At 40.5% G+C, this 19,413-nt stretch overlaps 1 protein-coding gene across 3 annotated transcripts in view; it reads right to left on the minus strand.

The window, feature by feature from the left end:
• LOC109569844 (protein O-glucosyltransferase 3) overlaps positions 1-19,413 on the minus strand; it is a 147,024-nt gene that overhangs the window by 80,007 nt on the left and 47,604 nt on the right. For all 3 annotated transcript variants that reach the window (XM_070803369.1, XM_070803364.1, XM_019975589.2), the window contains exon 2: positions 964-1,124. In XM_070803369.1, coding sequence (XP_070659470.1) covers positions 964-1,124 — 161 coding nt within the window. The remainder of the gene's footprint in view (positions 1-963; positions 1,125-19,413) is intronic.

Below are 19,413 nucleotides of genomic sequence, written 5' to 3' on the forward strand. Positions count from 1 at the left end.
TTCAGTAGCTGCAGCACGTGGGCTCAGTAGTTGTGGTGCATGGGCTTTAGATGCCCTGCTGCGTACAGAGTCTTCCTGGACCAGCGATCGAACCTGCGTCCCCTGCACAGACAGGAAGATTTTTAACCACTGGACCACCAGGGACGTCCTATTGTGCCCATCTTTGCATTAAATCTTCCTTTGGTATCTCTAAGTTTTTTAAAGAGATCTCCAGTCTTTCTCATTGTATTGTTTTCCTCTATTTCTTTTCATTGATAACTTAGGAAGGCTTTCTTATCTCTGCTTGCTATTCTTTGGAACTCCTCATTCAGATGGATATATCTTTCCTTTTCTCCAGAGCTACATATATCAAGTCCATCATACTGTAGTACTTTAGACATGTTGACATGCTGGTAGTTACAGTGTTAGAATGTCTATGGAAGACATTTGTTTGAGCTCATTTATGGGGTTTAAGTTACCAAAGTACCAGAAGGGTGGAAGCGTCTCTACCACCTGTTCTCCTCATTCTCTGTTCTCCTTTGCCTCCCCTCCTTTGTCTCCCCCTCCTTCTGCACCATCATTCCATTTATTTAAATGCTACCATGTTAGGACTCAGTACTTTATACATATTATTTTATTTAATTCTCAATAACCACCATATGATGATCATACCCATTTAAAGATGTGAAAATTGAGGCTTACAGAGAGTCACATGAATTCTGATAGAATCGAGAGGAGAGAGAGAGAGAGAGGATATTTGAATCCAGCCCTTTTTGATATTGATGCCTGTGTTCTTAACCACAGTGCTGTCTTGCATGACTATAAAAACACCCGCCCCCACCAAGACATCACAGTACCTTTTCAGTTCACTCTTTTTATTGTGCACTTTTGTCCCTTATGATTTAAAAATAGTCCTAAACACGGATTGGTTAAATTGGAGATCCACTGAACCTTTATCTACAATGAAGAGCCATAAAGTCTCACCATTTTCTGCCATCCCCTTTCTCAGCCTATGTGTAAGCGGTTGTTTTAACATTTGGCTAACATCTGTTTCATTACAAAACTTTTTCCTTTGAATTTCTTCAAACCATTCACCAGTCACTCCTTGAAGCCATCTGATATCCCTCTTTGTCTTCTGGAGTTTGCTGAAATAAAACAAAAATACACAGGCTTTAAATTTCTTCACATGAAGTGCAAACTCATGTGATGGGTTAAACTTTACCTGGTGGAGGAGTTGCATAACCTGTAAGTCCAGGGGAAAATTGGCTCTAGTTCAAGTTTCCTTTTCACTACCCTACCATGTATGTATTTTGACTGTAATCATCTAAACACGATGACAATCTTAAAGTTTTTCCTAGTAGTTGAAATAATCAAGTTGCTGAGGACATTGTGGGTTGAGCATTGTGCAAACCTGACCTGATAATGCAACTGATTGATAGATAATTTTAATGACATGGAGAAACTAGAACACTCTAGTTCTGTTTACTCATTCATTTATTTGTTAGCAATCAGATGTTTATTGAGCAATGTTTACGCAACAGGTCCTATAACAGATGTCAGCAGCAGTTCTTGGTTGCTTAGTCATGTTCAACTCTTTGCAGTCCCATGGACTAGAGCCCACCAGGCTCCTCTATCCTTGGAATTTTTCAGGCAAGATTACGAGAGTGGGTTGCCATTTGGGTCCTTATTTGCCCATCCAGTGGTCAAGAAGAAAAGCTTACATGGAGAAAAGAAATTGCTAAATGTAATGGTCTTAGATAATGCAATTCTTTAAACACAAAATCACAAAAGCCTGTGATGAGGGCGTGGCTAATGCTCAGTAGTAAGGGAAAGTGTGATTTGAATTTAATAGGAAAAGTTATCCAAAGCACAAATGTGTCTGACCCGTACTTCCAGAATGTCAGAACTGAAATTCTGCTATTGTTTCTTTTTCCTTCTCTCCTGTCCTTATCTACTTAGTCTTCTTTCAAATGAAAATGCTGCTCTAAGTTCTTAGTTAAATCATCAGTTTTGACTTTTTTTTTTTTTTTAAAGCAGATCATTTTTTCCATTTGAGGAAGACCCTAGAACTGTTTGGAAATGAGAGATGTTTAATCCAGAGGGAGACTGCCTTGGACAGAGGTAAATAAAGCAGGAAGGGGAGTCAGAAGAACCTAATGACAAATTTCATCAAAGGGTCAGGTTGACAAACTTCTGAAGAAAAAAGCCAGGCTTCTTGTTGGGCTCCAAGCTTGGGAAATTCTGCTGCTTTGGAAAGAATTTCTTATGACTCCACAGTTGCTCTTTATCCAGGGTCCTCTGTGAAGCACAAATGTTAGAGACTCTGTACTCCTAAGAAAGCGGTGTGCAAGACAGCTGCAGAATGGCTAACTTGGGGTTAAAGGCAATGAACTGTAATGGTTGCAAGTCAGGTTCCTGCTTAGGGCTATGATACTGTCATCTTATAAAATAATCAAGAGGGAAGTCAGAGGCCATCCTGTCCAGACTTGCATTTTGAAAAGCATTAAGCAGCAATCATCACATCCTGTCCACATACTTTGCATTAGTCCCTTCTATTTTGCCATTGCTACCCCTCTAACACGTAGTCACTCCTGTCATTCTTACAGACTAAGATACTACAAGTACCTGCTTCTAACCAGTACTGACTGCTGTCAACTTATCCATACCTTATTTATTACTGTCTCACTTTTTTTTCCTTTTTTTGGCCATGCCACACCGCTTGCAGGATCTTAGCTTCCCAACCAGGGACTGAACCCTGGATCCAGGGAAGTGAAAGTGCTGAGCCCTAACCACTGGACTTCCAGGGAATTTATTATTCCATGTTTATACATGACCTTTAGTGTCTCAAAGCCCTCCCAAGTGATCAGACCACAACATTCAGCAGCACCCCTGCCCACTTCTCAAAACATCCTTCTCATTTCAGAGGACAGTCAAGCTACTTGACTTGGGAACTTTCTAGTCTTTATTTTCTTGGGCCCCAAAATCACTGAAGATGGTAACTGCAGCCATGAAATTAAAAGATGTTGCTTCTTGGAAGGAAAGCTATGACAAACCTAGATAGCATATTAAAAAGCAGAGACATAACTTTTTCAACAAAGATCTGTATAGTCAAAGCTATAGTTTTTTCCAGTACTCATGTATGGATGTGAGAGTTGGACTATAAACAAGGTTGAGCACTGAAGAATTGATGCTTTTGAAATATGGTGCTGGAGAAAACTCTTGAGAGTCCCTTGGACTGCAAAGAGATCAAACCAGTTAATCCTAAAGGAAATCAATCCTGAATATTCATTGGAATGACTGATGCTGAAGCTGATATAAGCATCTGAATGCAGAGTTCCAAAGAATACCGAGGAGAGATAAAAAAGACTTCCTCAGCGATCAATGCAAATAAATAGAGGAAAACAACAGAATGGGAAAGACTAGAGAACTCTTCAAGAAAATTAGAGATACCAAGGAAACATTTCATGCAAAGATGGGCTCGATAAAGGACAGAAATGGTATGGACCTAACAGAAGCAGAAGATATTAAGAAGACGTGGCAAGAATACACAGAAGAACAGTACAAAAAAGATCTTCATGACCAAGATAATCACAATGGTGTGATCACTCACCTAGAGCCAGACATCCTGGAATGTGAAGTCAAGTGGGCCTTAGAAAGCATCACTACGAACAAAGCTAGTGGAGGTGATGGAATTCCAGTTGAGCTATTTCAAATCCTGGAAGCTGATGCTGTGAAAGTGCTGCACTCAGTATGCCAACAAATTTGGAAAACTCAGCAGTGGCCACAGGACTGGAAAAGGTCAGTTTTCATTCCAATCCCAAAGGGCAATGCCAAAGAATGCTTAAACTACCGTTCAATTGCACTCATCTCACATGCTAGTAAAAGTAATGCTCAAAATTCTCCAAGCCAGGCTTCAGCAATACGTGAACTGTGAACTTCCAGATGTTCAAGCTGGTTTTAGAAAAAGCAGAGGAACCAGAGATCAAATTGCCAACATCTGCTGGATCATCGAAAAAGCAAGAGAGTTCCAGAAAAACATCTATTTCTGCTTTATTGACTATGCCAAAGCCTTTGACTGTGTGGATCACAATCAACTGTGGAAAATTCTGAAAGAGATGGGAATACTAGACCACCTGATCTGCCTCTTGAGAAATCTGTATGCAGGTCAGGAAGCAACAGTTAGAACTGGACATGGAACAACAGACTGGTTCCAAACAGGAAAAGGAGAACGTCAAGGCTGTATATTGTCACCCTGCTTATTTAACTTCTATGCAGAGTACATCATGAGAAACGCTGGGCTGGAAGAAGCACAAGCTGGAATCAAGTTTGCCGGGAGAAATATCAATAACCTCAGATATGCAGATGACACAACCCTTTAGGCAGAAAGTGAAGAGGAACTAAAAAGCCTCTTGATGAAAGTGAAAGAGGAGAGTGAAAAATGTTGAGCTTTAGCTCAACATTCAGAAAATGAAGATCATGGCATCTGGTCCCATCACTTCATGGCAAATAGATGGGGAAACAGTGGAAATAGATGGGGAAAAATAAACAGACTTTATTTTTTCGGGCTCCAAAATCACTGGAGATGGTGATTGCAGCCATGAAATTAAAAGACGCTTACTCCTTGTAAGGAAAGTTATGACCAACCTAGATAGCATATTAAAAAGCAGAGACATTACTTTGCCAACAAAGGTTCGTCTAGTCAAGGCTATGGTTTTTCCAGTGGTCATGTATGGATGTGAGAGTTGGACTGTGAAGAAAGCTGAGTGCCGACGAATTGATGCTTTTGAACTGTGGTGTTGGAGAAGACTCTTGAGAGTCCCTTGGACTGCAAGGAGATCCAACCAGTCCATTCTAAAGGAGGTCAGTCCTGGGTGTTCTTTGGAAGGAATGATGCTAAAGCTGAAACTCCAATACTTTAGCCACCTTATGCAAAGAGTTGACTCATTGGAAAAGACTCTGATCCTGGGAGGGATTGAGGGTAGGAGGAGAAGGGGACGACAGAGGATGAGATGGCTGGATGGCATCACCAACTTGATGGACATGAGTTTGAGTGAACTCTGGGAGTTGGTGATGGATAGGGAGGCATGGCGTGCTGCAATTCATGGGGTGGCAAAGAGTAGGACATGACTGAGCAACTGAACTGAACTGAACTGAAGCTGAAGATCCAATACTTTGGATTGCATTGCTGACTCAGTGGACATGAATCTGAGCAAACTCCAGGAGATGGTGGAGGACAGGGAAGCCTGGCGTCCTGCTGTCCATGGGGTCACAAAGAATTGGACATGTCTTAGTGACTGAACTGAGCTCAATAAATATAACTGTTATTTTTTCTAAAGCCTCCATATAACACTAACTCTCTTTAAAATAGTCACACTTCATTTAATTTCATCTCAAGCATTCATTCCACACTGGCACTCAAATCCATCACTGCCTGTTTCTTTTTAACATCTGGCCACTGAAGTCAGAAATCTGTACCTCTATGTGAATACTCTGTGTGAGTCTTACTCCAGGAAATGGATCTTAAAGAAATAGCCCTTCTCCAAGGTACATTAATTTAACTGAACATTATGCAGTTGCTAAAAATTACTTGGGCAATGTAGTGTCCTGTGAAAATGCATGTGACATAGCATGAAGCAGAAAAAAAAAGTATAACATTTTATCTATAGTTATAGCTATGTGAAAAATAATGCACCTATTTGGACACACTAGAGAAAGAAAAATAAACACCTGATTTCTTAAAATAGAATAATTACAGGTATCAACTCCACTTTTAACTTCTATAAAATTATGTTTATTCAGGAAGTACAATATATTTTTCTTTTTGTTTAATTGTGAATTTTAATTTATATGATCATTTTCCATTATAATTTTTCTTGTAGATAGAGAAAAATCAATCATCGTATTTTCACAATCCTAATGCAATCAGTATTTCCCTTTTGATGTGATATTTTTTCTCTGCATTTCTCATATGGTTGTAATAAAGTGTATTAAATATACACTTGTGGAAAGCCTCCTAGAGAGAAGATACAGAGATACAATGGTGAGCAGAGCAGATATAGCTACTATCCTAGAGAGCTTAGTGTCTAATGGGAGAGGCAGATATGAGTCAAATAATGATACAAACATAAGATAACAAATAGTGGTAAATATGATTTCTTCATTCAAAACAAATCTGAACTCTGGGCAAAGATCAATGAATAAGTCAAGTCCTTGCCATCATGGAATTTACAATCTGCTGGGGTAGGAGTGGAGGCAAACAATAAAAAATTAAGCAGGTGTTATGAGAGCATATAATAAGGGGATCTGGTTATGTGAGGTGGAAGTAAAGATTTCCTTAAGAAGATGACATATAGCCTGAAGGATGAAGCAAAAAGATGGTGGGTGGACAGTTCTGGGGGAGAGCTTTCCAGGCAAAAGAGTAGTAGCTGTAGAGTAAATGCCCCCAAGGAAAGAAGCAAGGAACTGAAACAAGGCTGGCCTGGCTGGAATGTGGAGATGGAAAATGAGACTAATTAAAGGGGAGAGCAGAAAGGTAGCTGCTATATCATGCAAACTTGAGGGTTGGGTTAAGCAGTTTGACCATTAGTCCTGGAGCAGTGATAAAGCATCAATGACAGGGAAGGAGCATGACACATCAGATTTGTACTTTAGTTTTATTTTATTGATTGATTGACTTTTGGCTGTGCTGGGTCATTGTTGCTGGACAGGCTTTTTTCTCTAGTAGTGGAGAGTGGGGGCTATATGGGCTCAGCAGTTGCAGCGCATGGGCTTACTTGCTCTGTGGCACAAGGGATCTTCCCGGGTCAGGGGTCGAACCCGTGTCTTCTGCATTGGCAGGCAGATTCTTTATCACTGAGCCACCAGGGAAGTCCCCAGATTTGTACTTTAAAAAGATTTACCTGGTGGTCCGGTGGTTGGGAGTCTGCCCTCCAGTGTAGGGGACACAGGTACAATCCTGGCTGGGGGACTAAGATCTCACATGCCACAGAGCAACTAAGCCTGTGAGCAGCAGCTAGAGGGCTCTCATGCCACCACTACTGAGCCTATGTGCTCTAGGCTGTGCTCTGCAACAAGAGAAGTCTGTGCACTGCAACTAGATAAAGTTCATGTGGCACAATGAAGAGTCCACACACCACAGTGAAGACTCAGTACAGCCAAAATAAAAAAAAAGATCACCCTAGACTAAAAAGAAATCCAACAAAATGAAGAGGCAACCTACTGGATGGGGGATGGGGTGGGTGGGATATTTGCAAATCATATTTTATGATAGGGGTTAATTATCAAAATATACAAATCACACATAAAACCCAATAGCAAAAAAAAAGCAAAGTATGTGATTTGGGCAGAGGATCTGAACAGACATTTTTCCAAAAAAGACATACAGATGGCCAACAGGCACATGAAGAGATATTCAATGCCACAAATTATCAGGGAAATGCAAATAAAACCACTTCTTACCTGTCCGAATGGCTATTATCAAAATAAGAAATGACATGTTGGTGAAGATGTGGAGAAAAGGGAACCCTCAATGCACTATGTGTGGGAACACAGTTGGTGCAGCCAACGGAGACAATATAGAGGTTCCTCAAAAAATTAAAAATAGAACTACTATGTCATCCAGCAATTCCACTTCTGGGTATTTATCTGAAGAAAGTGAGGACACTAATTTGAAAAGATATGTGCATTCCTGTATTCACTGCAGCATTATTTTCAATAATTAAGATAGGGAACAACCTAAGTGTCCATTGATGAATGAATGGATAAAGAAAATGTGACTTCATACACACAGCCATAAAAAGAAGGAAATCTTGATGAAATCTTGCCATTGACTATGACATGGATGGACCTTGAGGGCATTATGCTCAGTGAAATAAGTCAGAGAAAGACAAATACTATATGACCTCACTTGTATGTGAAATTTAAACAACAAAACCAAGTTGATAGATACAGAGAACAGATTGGTGATTGTCAGAGGTTAAGGGGAGGATGCCAGGGTGGGACAAATGTGTGAAGGAGGTCAAAAGGTACAAAATTCCAGTTATAAAATAATTATGTCATGGGGATGTAATGTACAGTATGGTGATAATAGTTATTAATACTGTACTAAATATTTTGAAGTTGCTAAGAATAGAGATCTTAAAAGTCTTCATCAAAAGAAAAAAAAAGCTTATAACTATGTGTAGTGATGGTTGTTAACTAGATTTATTGTGATTATCATTTCACAATTTATACAAATATTGATTATTTTGTACACCTGAAATTAATGCTGTAAAATAATTTTAAAGGCTTTTTACATTAACGAATAATGTCAGTTACACCTCAATAAAAAAAAATTTTTTTTTAAATATCATTCTAGCAGCAGGTGGAGAAAAGATTCCAGTGGGGAACAGAAGAGAGTGGTCAGGGTACTTACAGGGGTGAGGAGAGAGAGACCCTGTTTACTTGGACAAGGATAGTCGTGGTAAAGTGGAATAAAAGTAGAAAGTACTCAGAGCTACTAAGTGGGTAAAACTGTCAACCAAATGATTAAGTGACCTTGGAAGGTTAGGGACACGGACATGTCAAGAAAGATTCCTCAATTTCTAATTTCCGTAGGTGCATAGAAGTCAGTCTTCAGATAATACATATATAATCTTCAAAAATTATATATAAAACACCTTCAACATTACTTATTTTTGGAGCAATCATTAAATATTTACATAATATTCAAACTACTATGATTTCCATAATTTATTTTCTGTTCTTCTGGTATAGAACATTGTTATTTTCCTTATAATATTGCTTAATGAACATCACTGCACATTTTCTATTTTCACAGTGCCCTGACAGGTGCTGAAGTAGAATTATCGATCAAAAAGTCAAAGTGTTTTTATGACTCTTTATTTTTATTTTTTTCAAAATGGCTGCAGCAATATTACTTATGCCAGCAATGTGTAAGACTACTAGTGGTCATCCTTGGAAGACTAGATATTATTATTTTGATTATTTTTACTTCCTGAATTTTATACTTTCAAGGTACCAAGTTTATAATGTGGGCAGCTATTTTTTCTTTAAAGAATTTTTTTCTCATCTTAAAAAATATGCTATAAAAAAAGCTACATTTCTTTGATAAGAACTTTGAACACTTTCCCATATGTCTGTTTACTAATTATATTTTGTGTTTGGCAATTGTACATTTCATCAATTTCTAAATCAATGTCTCAGAGTTTTTCACTGTAATGTGAGAAACTAGTTATTTCCCCCAGGTTTTTAAAATTCTGATTAAATTTTGAATGTTGAGCCATATAAACCTCATTCTCTCTCAAGGCTTAGAGTAGGTTAAAACATATTTAATCTGTAAGTTTATGCTAATATTTGTCTCTAAAAGAATAAGAAATGAAATGTGGATAGTGGTTACATGTAGATAAATGAAAAGGCAAGATTTTGAAGAAATCCAGTGGCTTTTAAATCAGAAGTATTCCAAGGTTGTTAGGAAAATGGGTGAATATGGCTATGATTTTTCCTGTGGTCATGTATGGATGTGAGAGTTGGACTGTGAAGAAGGCTGAGTGCCGAAGGATTGATGCTTTTGAACTGTGGTTTTGGAGAAAACTCTTGAGAGTCCCTTGGACTGCGAGGAGATCCAACCAGTCCATTCTAAAGGAGATCAGCCCTAGGATTTCTTTGGAAGGAATGATGCTAAAGCTGAAACTCCAGTACTTTGGCCACCTCATGCGAAGAGTTGACTGATTGGAAAAGACTCTGATGCTGGGAGGGATTGGGGGCAAGAGGAGAAGGGGACGACAGAGGATGAGATGGCTGGATGGCATCACTGACTCGATGGACGTGAGTCTGAGTGAACTCCAGGTGTTGATGATGGACAGGGAGGCCTGGCATGCTGCGATTCATGGGGTCGCAAAGAGTCGGACATGACTGAGCGACTGATCTGATCTGATCTGATGTACAACCAAGAGTGAGAAAATTCAATGGTAAGACAGTAATTTTATTCTGAATTAATTAATTCTTAATTAACTGAATTCTGCCAAGAGAATGCACTGGTCATAACAAAGACCCTTTTTCAACAACACAAGAGATGACTTTACACATGGACATCACCAAATGGTCAATACCAAAATCAAATCGATTGCATTCTTTGTACTTGGAGAAGCTGTATCTAGACAGCAAAAACAAGACCTGGAACTGACTATGGTTCAGATCATCATCTTCTCATGGCCAAATTCAGGCTTAAAGTAAAGAAAGCAGGGGAAACCACTAGACCAGCCAGGTATGACTTAAATCAAATCCCTTATGAATATGCAGTGAAGGTGATGAACAGAGTCAAGGGATTAGATCTAGAAAACAGTGTGCCTGAAGAACTATGGACAGAGGTCATAATATTGTACAGGAGGCAGTGAACAAAACCATCCTAAAGAAAAAGAAAAGCAAGAAGGCAAAGTGGTTATCTGAGGAGGCTTGACAAATAATTGAAGAAAGACGAGAAGTGAAAAGCAAGGGAGAAAAGAAAAGGTTCAGTTCAGTTCAGTTCAGTCGCTCACTCGTGTCCGACTCTTTGTGACCCCATGAACTGCAGCACACAAGGCCTCCCTGTCCATCACCAACTCCCAGAGTCTACCCAAACTAATGTCCATTGAGTCGGTTTTGCCATCCGGCCATCTCATCCTTTGTCGTCCCCTTCTCCTCCTGCCCTAAATCTTTCCCAGAATCATGGTCTTTTCCAATGAGTCAGCTCTTTGCATCAGGTGGCCAAAGTATTGGAGTTTCAGCTTCAGCATCAGTCCTTCCAATGAACATTCAGAACTGATCTCCTTTAGGGTGGATTGGTTGGATCTCTGTGTAGTCCAAGGAACTCTCAAGAGTCTTCTCCAACACCACAGTTCAAAAGTATTAATTCTTCGGCACTCAGCTTTCTTTATAGTCCAACTCTCACATCCATACAGGACCCCTGGAAAAACCATAGTCTTGACTAGATAGACCTTTGTTGGTAAAGTAATGCCTCTGCTTTTTAATATGCCGTCTAGGTTGGTCATAACTTTCCTTCCAAGGAGCAAGCATCTTTTAATTTCATAGCTGCACTCACCATCTGCAGTGATTTTGGAGCCCAGAAAAATAAAGTCAGCCACTGTTTCCACATCTATTTGCCATGAAGTTATGGGACCAGATGCCATGATCTTAGTTTTCTGAATGTTGAGCTTTAAACCAACTTTTTCACTCTCCTCTTTCACTTTCATAAAAAGGCCCTTTAGTTCCTCTTCACTTTCTGCCATAAGGGTGGTGTCATCTGCATATCTGAGGTTATTGATCTTTCTCCTGACAATCTTGATTCCAGCTTATGCTTCTTCCAGCCCAGCATTTCTCATGATGTACTCTGCATATAAGTTAAATAAGCAGGGTGACAATATACAGCCTTGACGTACTCCTTTTCCTATTTGGAACCAGTCTGTTGTTCCATGTCCAGTTCGAACTGTTGCTTCCTGACCTGCATACAGATTTCTCAGGAGGCAGGTCAGGTGGTCTGGTATTCCCATCTCTTTCAGAATTTCCCACAGTTGATTGTGATCCACACAGTCAAAGGCTTTGGCACAGTCAATAAAGCAGAAATAGATGTTTTTCTGGAACTTTCTTGCTTTTTCCATGATCCAGCGGATGTTGGCAATTTGATCTCTTGTTCCTCTGCCTTTCCTAAAAACCAACTATACCCAACTAAATGCAGAGTTCCAAAGAATAGTGAAGAGAGACAAGAAGGCCTTCTTCAATGAACAATGCTTAAAAATAGAGGAAAACAACAGAAGGGGATAGACCAGGGATCTCTTCAGGAAAATTGGAAATACTGAAGGAACATTTTGCCCAAAGATGGGCACAATAAAAGGACAGAAACAGTGGAGACTTAGTAGAAGCAGAAAAAATCAAGAAGATATGGAAAGAATACACAGAAGACCTGTACAAAAATGATATTAATGACCTGGATAACCACAATGGTGTGGTCATCACCCAGAGCCAGACATTCTGGAGTGTGAATTCAGGTGGGCCTTAGGAAGCACTACTGTCAATAAAGCTAGTGGATGTGATGGGATTCCATTAAAGCTATTCAAAACCTTAAAATGATGCTATCAAAGTGTTGCACTCAATATGTCAGAAAACCTGGAAAACCCAGTACTGACCACAGGTCTAGAAAAGGTCAATCCTCATTCCAGTTCCCAAGAAGGGCAATATTAAAGAATGTTCAAAATATTGGACAATTGCACTCATCTCCCATGCTAGTAAGGTCATGCTTAAAATCTTGCATACTAGACTTCAGCATTACTCGAACCAAGACCATTTTACCTGTCTCCTGAGAAACCTGTATGGGAGTCAAGAAGTAACAGAACCCTGTATGGAACAACTGATTGGGTCAGGATTGAGAAAGGAGTATGACAGGGCTGTCTGTTGTCACCCTGTTTCTTTAACTTATATGCTGAGCACATTATGAGAAATACTGGACTGGATGAGTTACAATCTGGAATCAAGATAGGTGGGAGAAACACAAACAACCTCAGATATGCAGATGATACCACTCTAATGACAGAAAGTGAAAAGGAACTAAAGAACCTCTTGATGAGGGTGAAGGAGGAGAGTGAAAAAGCCAGCTTTAACTAAATATTAAAAAAACTAAGATCATGACATCTGGCCATTACTTCAAAAGGTGGAAGCAGTGACAGATTTCATTTTCTTGGGCTTTAAATCATTGCAGATGGTGACTACAACCATGAAATCAGAAGATGATTGCTTCTTGGCAGGAAAGCTATGACAAGACAAAGCTATGACCTAGACAGTGTGTTGAAAAGCACTCTGCTGACAAAGGTCCATATAGTCAAGGCTATGGTCTTCCCACTGGTCACATACAGTTGTGAGAGCTGGATCATAAAGAAGGCAGAGTGCCAAAGAATTGATGCCTTTGAACTGTGGCATTGGAGAAGACTCCTCAGAGTCCCTTGGACAGTGAGATCAAACCTGTCAATCTTAAAGGAAATCAACCCTGAACACTCATTGGAAGTACTGATGCTCAAGATGAAGTGCCAGTATTTTGTCACCTGATGATGTGAACAGCTGACTTATTGGAAAAGTCCCTGATGCTGGGAAAGATTGAAAGCAGAAGAGGGTGTCAGAAGATGAGATGGCTGGATGGCATCACTGATATAATGGACATGAACTTGGGCAAACTCCAGGAGATGGTGAGGGACAGGGAGGCCTGGTGTGCTGTAGTCCATGGGGTTGCAAAAAGTTGGACATTACTGGGCGACTGAACAACAACAATGGCATTATGTTTACTTATTACTAAATAAGTAAACATAAATAGCTCTGGCCCTTGAAGTAAAGATAAACCAGTAAGGGAAACTATGAATGACATAAAAGTCTAAATAATTTGCTGCTGCTGCTGCTGCTAAGTCTCTTCAGTCATGTCCAACTCTGTGCGACCCCATAGATGGCAGCCCACCAGGCTCCCCCATCCCTGGGATTCTCCAGGCAAGGACACTGGAGTGGGTTGCCATTTCCTTCTCCAAGGTATCAGTAATTTAACTCCTTAATGTTATATACCCACAAGCCCTATAGTCTATAAAATAAATACAATCTGTATACTTATAGAGGTTGACTGAGCTTCTTACATTAAAAAGAGCACACCAGTTATAAACTCATTCATTTACTTAAAAAATAAAATATCAAATTAGCTCAACACTAGCAAAAAAAAAAAAAAAAAAAAAAAATCTGAACATAAAGCAGGGGTACCTTGATGTGTGAAACTTAAAAAGACATTGTTTTAAGTTTTAACTGGCCTCAGTCTAAGAGATAATATTTGCTTGCAAGTAGAATTCAACCAATTTCATGGCCAGCCTGCACAGGGCTCTTCCTCATCTATTTTGGTTTGTTATATATTCAGCCAGTCATTTCAAGCACACAGTTCACCTTATGCCCAAGAAAATAACCTCAATGTTACAAAGGACATGCATATAGACAAATCACCAGTATACAGCTTTTTTGCTTCATTAGCCCAGCTTGACTCAGCATATCACAAGGGACTGCTGTCTACACATGAAATTTGTCTACCCCCAGGCTGATTAACTTGACTAAACAAAATCAGGTCTTTTCTTGCAGTCCCAGCCTTCTGTTCCAAGTCCAAATGCTCTTCCTTCATTCATAGGAATCAGTCTGCCATGTGCTGCCTTCAATTCCATTCTAGAGCCTGCAATGAGGCTGTCCTCTGAGGTTCCTCCTTCTATGTTAAATTTCTTTCCCTTTTTCATCTTTGAGTAATAAACCCATCTCCCCTGTCCTCCTCTTTGTACTCCCCCACTGTGCCCCTGCTGACCGTTGCCACTTACTGTTCTTTGCCCATGTTTTTCTGAGCAGATCTCTGTCCTCATCTCTATTTTCATGACTATGTACTAACCATTGAGAATGTATTCTTCATCTTGCAGTCTTTGGCCCCACTTGTCTGCTCCCTGAGAACCAAACCCTGGCCTGTTCTTGAGCTGCCCTCAGATGGTAGAAAGAGCACAGAATGAGGGTTAGGTTCTAGCCTAATGGGTGATCTTGGCCAAATATTCAACTCTCTTGGCTTTGTTTTTCTCGCCTGTGAAAGAAGATTCAACGACACTGTAGGTTTTTACCAAGCAGGCCTGCACAGTTCCTTTCAAGGCTGAAGGCATACTCCTTTGTGGAGTGATTTTGTTCCTCCTCTGCCTTCTTGAATCTGGGCTGGCCTTATGCTTGCTTAGACCAACTGAATGTGGTAAAACGAAATTTGAGACTTTTGAGTCTAGGCCTCAAGAAGCCTTGAAGCTTCTGCCTTCTCCCTCTAGGAATCTTGATTCTCTGGTTTGAAGAAGGCCCAGGCTAACCTCTCCTAGAGGATGCATTCATGTGTAGAGAAGGACCCAGCAGAGTGCTCACCAATTGCCAGAGATGTGAGCAAAACTTTCTTAGACCATCTGGACACTGTGAAATGAAATATTTCCTGCTATATTGGTGGGCAAGAAATGTCACAGCCATCAGTGATTCTGGCCCTCCAAATGTGAGTGAGGGCTCCCAAAAGGGAACACAATGCCTGAGATCTAGCAGATGCCATCACCCCCCACGGTGATTGCTGAGGAATTGGTGGAATGCAAGAAGCAGTCATTCACCACATTTGCCACTCCTAGCAGTGAACAAGGAATTAAGGATGCAAACAATCAGAAACAGGATTTGGCCCCAGATAGCTGAAGTACATACAAAAGGAATGAATTCAGTGAGCTCAGAGGCTTGCATCTTCTCATACAAAGAAGATAGGTTGCTAAATTCCTGGTTTTTCTTACTTAACAATAGTCTTTGATGTTCAGACTGCCTGCCTCCTTTGTTTCAAACTAAGCCTGCTCCCTCACTTGACTTCTAGGAACAGTATTCTCAGGAGATGCTTCCTCCAGGGCTCAGAGTCCTTAACATTCCCCCCAAATAAAATAACTCTCTACTTTCAGGGTGTGACTATATTTTTTAGTAAACAACACCATCTAGCTGCCAGATGAATGAAGCCAAATGAGTAATCCGAGCCCAGACCAGGAGAAGCACCTAGCTGAGCCCAGAACAAAGGGCTGTCCCTTATAATAATAAATGAATAGAAGTTATTTTAAGTCTTTAAGCTTTGGGATGGTTTGTACACAAAATTTTTTTAAAAGGACAAAGATAAGATTATTTGGAAGATATCTTCTGGTCTGAAATGTATAGTCAAACAACTCATCATTCTCACATTTAATTGAATCATTGAGAAATCATATAAGAACTGAAAAGGGGCTTAAAGCATAATCAGGTCAAGCTCCCTGTCTTTAGGTGAAATAACAGCAATAAGAAGCAATAAGGCAACATACTGTGTACTGAACACCCACCATCTCCCAGGATTCAGCAGTCATCCTCAGAAAGCTGCACAGGTATCATTGCCTTCATTTACAGAGACCAGCAGGCTGGGGCAGAAGAACTGGGATGGGAGCTCACGCCTCACTGGAAAGCCAGTGGCAGCCTGACCTAGCTCTCTGTCTCTGGGTACTATGAACCTCATTAATAAACAAGGCAACCAATACAAGCTCAAAGGGACTTTTGCCAATTAAAAAGGTGACAGTGTGTATTCAAATGTGATTGAGGAGAGAGCGGTTAGATAAATGTTGAAAGCAAACAGGTCCCCGCAAGCCAGAAAACAGGAATTACAATTGCCATTTTATTGTCAGAAAAATCTCCAATTTCTCAAAATAGTTTCCCTTATCATTACCTCTTGCCAAGGGCATCAATTCCTCTTTTGGCTGTTTTCACCTCCCTTTTCATCTCCTCAGCACACATCTTTTCCCTCTACTTGTCTTATTTCCTTGGTTTCTACACACTGATCAGTTTCCTTTCACAGCTGACATATCTATCTTCTTACATCGTTTTTGCCTTCCAGGCAGCTAAGCATCCTGATCTCTATCAAGCCTTGACTTATTCACAGGGACCTGTTACACATCCTCCCCAAACCCCCCACCTTACCATAGTCTCACTGGCTCAGTTATCAGTAAACCCTAGAACAAATTGCTCAATTACACTGAATCCTGTAAAAGTGTATTTGTCACTTGAATTAGAGGAGATCAAAGCAGCATTAAAGTTTTCCTCTCACAGAGGAATTCAAATATATTTTTGTTTTATATTGCCTAGCAACCACAACACACAGAAAAGAAAAACCACAACATACATGAGGGCAGGTGGGTGGGAACTGTGTCTGAGTCAAAGCCTAAACATTGAGTTAGTGTAATAGCAGACATAGGATCAGTCTGTTCAAGCAACGGCTTTTCCAACCCTGAAATCCCAAGGAAACTCACCATTTGGGGAAAATGTTGCCTTTTGTTTTCCTGTGCCAAAGGTGATACTTCCAGGTCTAGATTTCTCATCACTTATGCTCTAGGGAAAGCTTTAGGACAACTACTGTGAGTTCTCAGCCAGGAAGAGGCTGAATAAAGAATGCAAAAGCCCTTGTTCAGTGGCTGTAACTTAAGCTTTACATTTCAGGGCCTGGCCGCTCTTCTCTTTGTTTGCTCTTTTGAAAAGATTTTTTTTTTAACAGCCACTGCCCCTGATATCAGAGTCTATTTTTTGGCTCAGTCCAAGGCCAAGACTCAGAAAGGGACAGGGATTAGGTTAAAATGGGCAGGTGTATTGGAAAAATATGTCCTTTTGATCACAGTAAAGTTAAACCATAGAAGGAAGTCTGAGGAAGGAAGCTCACATAAGGAAAAGTGATAAACAAAAGCAAGCAAGAGATGACAAAAACAATAAACATTTAGAACTCTAAGAGTGGTAGGAAATAATGGCACCAGTATTCAAGCCAAGCTAGATAATAAAGTCCACTTAATATCCCTGAATGGCTGTGATTGATCCAACCTAGAATAAAAGACCGGAGAAGGCAATGGCACCCCACTCCAGTACTCTTGCCTGGAAAATCCCATGGACGGAGGAGCCTGGAAGCCTGCAGTCCATGGGGTCGCTAGGAGTCGGACACAACTGAGCGACTTCACTTTCACTTTTCACTTTCATGCATTGGAGAAGGAAATGGCAACCCACTCCAGTGTTCTTGCCTGGAGAATCCCAGGGACGGGGCAGCCTGGTGGGCTGCTGTCTATGGGGTCGCCCAGAGTCAGACATGACTGAAGCGACTTAGCAGCAGCAGCAGCAGCAGCAGCAGAATAAAAGACAACCTTTTCTATATTTTAAAAATTAACCTGTGTAAATCTTCTTGAATGCTTATTCTCATGTGATACAAAGTCACAATAAAAGATAAAAATGATCTAAGTAATACGAAGGATGTGTAATTCCTTTACTGGTTCAGATCACAGCAAGTCATTTCTTATTGATTAGTCACCCTAAGGAAGGCACCTAGAAAAGACCAGCTGTCCACAGCAAGGCCTAACTAAGAGCTTAAGTGCCATCCCCTCATCTGGCCTCATGGGTTTCTGTCTTTCTAGTTTTGTCTTATCTCTTTCTTAACCTATTTATGGAGTAGGAAATGGCAATCCACTCCAGCATTCTTGCCTGAAAAATTCCATGGACAGAAGAGCCTTGGTGGGTTACAGTCCATGGGGGTCACACAGAGTCAGATACAACTGAGTGGTTGAGCACACACACAATTCATTTAAACCTTTTACCCGAATCACCTGGGAAAGCATCCAGTGTCACCTCTATAATTGCCAAATCATATTGAATCGCTCATCATGCTCCTGTTTGTTTCACTAGCTATCAGCTCCTTGAGGACAAGTATGGTGTCTCATTTCTCTTAATGTATGCAGGGCCTAGCATGGTCTTGTAACCAAGCAGGATCCTGTGGGTACCTCTGTCAAGTTTATGATTAACCTTCTCATCTGACCCTTTATTCCTTTTCTTATTCAACACTTGTTCTCCTCAAGATTGAGGAGTATCAAAGAAAAGGAGGGTAATTATAGCCAGGCAGGACACCATGGGACATTCCAAGGACAAGCCTTCTCTCATATCCTCTGCTTTAGCTCCTCTCTGAAGTACCTAGATAATAGTATTTGATGCACAGTTCCTGAGCTGTTTTGCAGATATTAAAAAAAACAAAAACAAAAACAAAAAACTCCCCCTTTCCAATAAACCAGTCAATCCTAAAGGAAATCAATGCTGAATATTCCTTGGAAGGATTGATGCTGAAGCTGAAGTTCCAATACTTTGGCTACCTGATGGGAAGAGCTGACTCATTGGAAAAGACCCTCTTGCTGGGAAAGATTGAAAGCAAAAGGAAAAGGGAGTGGCAGAGGATGGGATGCTTAGATAACATCACTGACTCAATGAACATAAATCTGAGCAAACTCCAGGAGACTTGAGCTAAAGTAGGACATGACTTCATGACTGAACAACAAAAACAACTCTAACAAATGGAAGATGTTAACTACTTGAAAACCATCAGCACATAGTCCCAGACCTCCTGGAGCCTAAGAACTGATCATGTTAACCCCTGTGACACCAACCTGCTACCTCACCATCAGCCAATCAAGAGAATTGTGCACAAGCTGATCACAGACCCTGAGACATCTTTTTCCTCACCTGGCTTTTTAAATTGTGCTGTGGAAACCCTCTGGGGACTTCGGCAGTTTTAGGGCATGGGCCACCTGTCTCCTGGCCTGGCCTTGCTCCAAACTCTGACATTTCAGCTTGTTTGGCCTCACTGTGCATCGGACACACAAAATTCCATTAACAGTGTCTTAGCTGGGATCAATCAATACATATTTGCTCAACATTTGGAGTAAGGAATGAGTGCTATGTTCATCATTGTGAAGCAACTCAGTCAGTATTTGACATAAGTGAGAGACATGATCCTGCACACACAAAACGTCACGTATGCAGGAGACTGGTTCAAGATGGCAGAGTAGAAGGATGTGCGTTCATCTTCTACCAGAG

This window comes from Bos indicus, chromosome 15 (assembly GCF_029378745.1).
Source record: "Bos indicus isolate NIAB-ARS_2022 breed Sahiwal x Tharparkar chromosome 15, NIAB-ARS_B.indTharparkar_mat_pri_1.0, whole genome shotgun sequence".
In the NCBI taxonomy this organism is placed as follows: Eukaryota; Metazoa; Chordata; class Mammalia; order Artiodactyla; family Bovidae; genus Bos; species Bos indicus.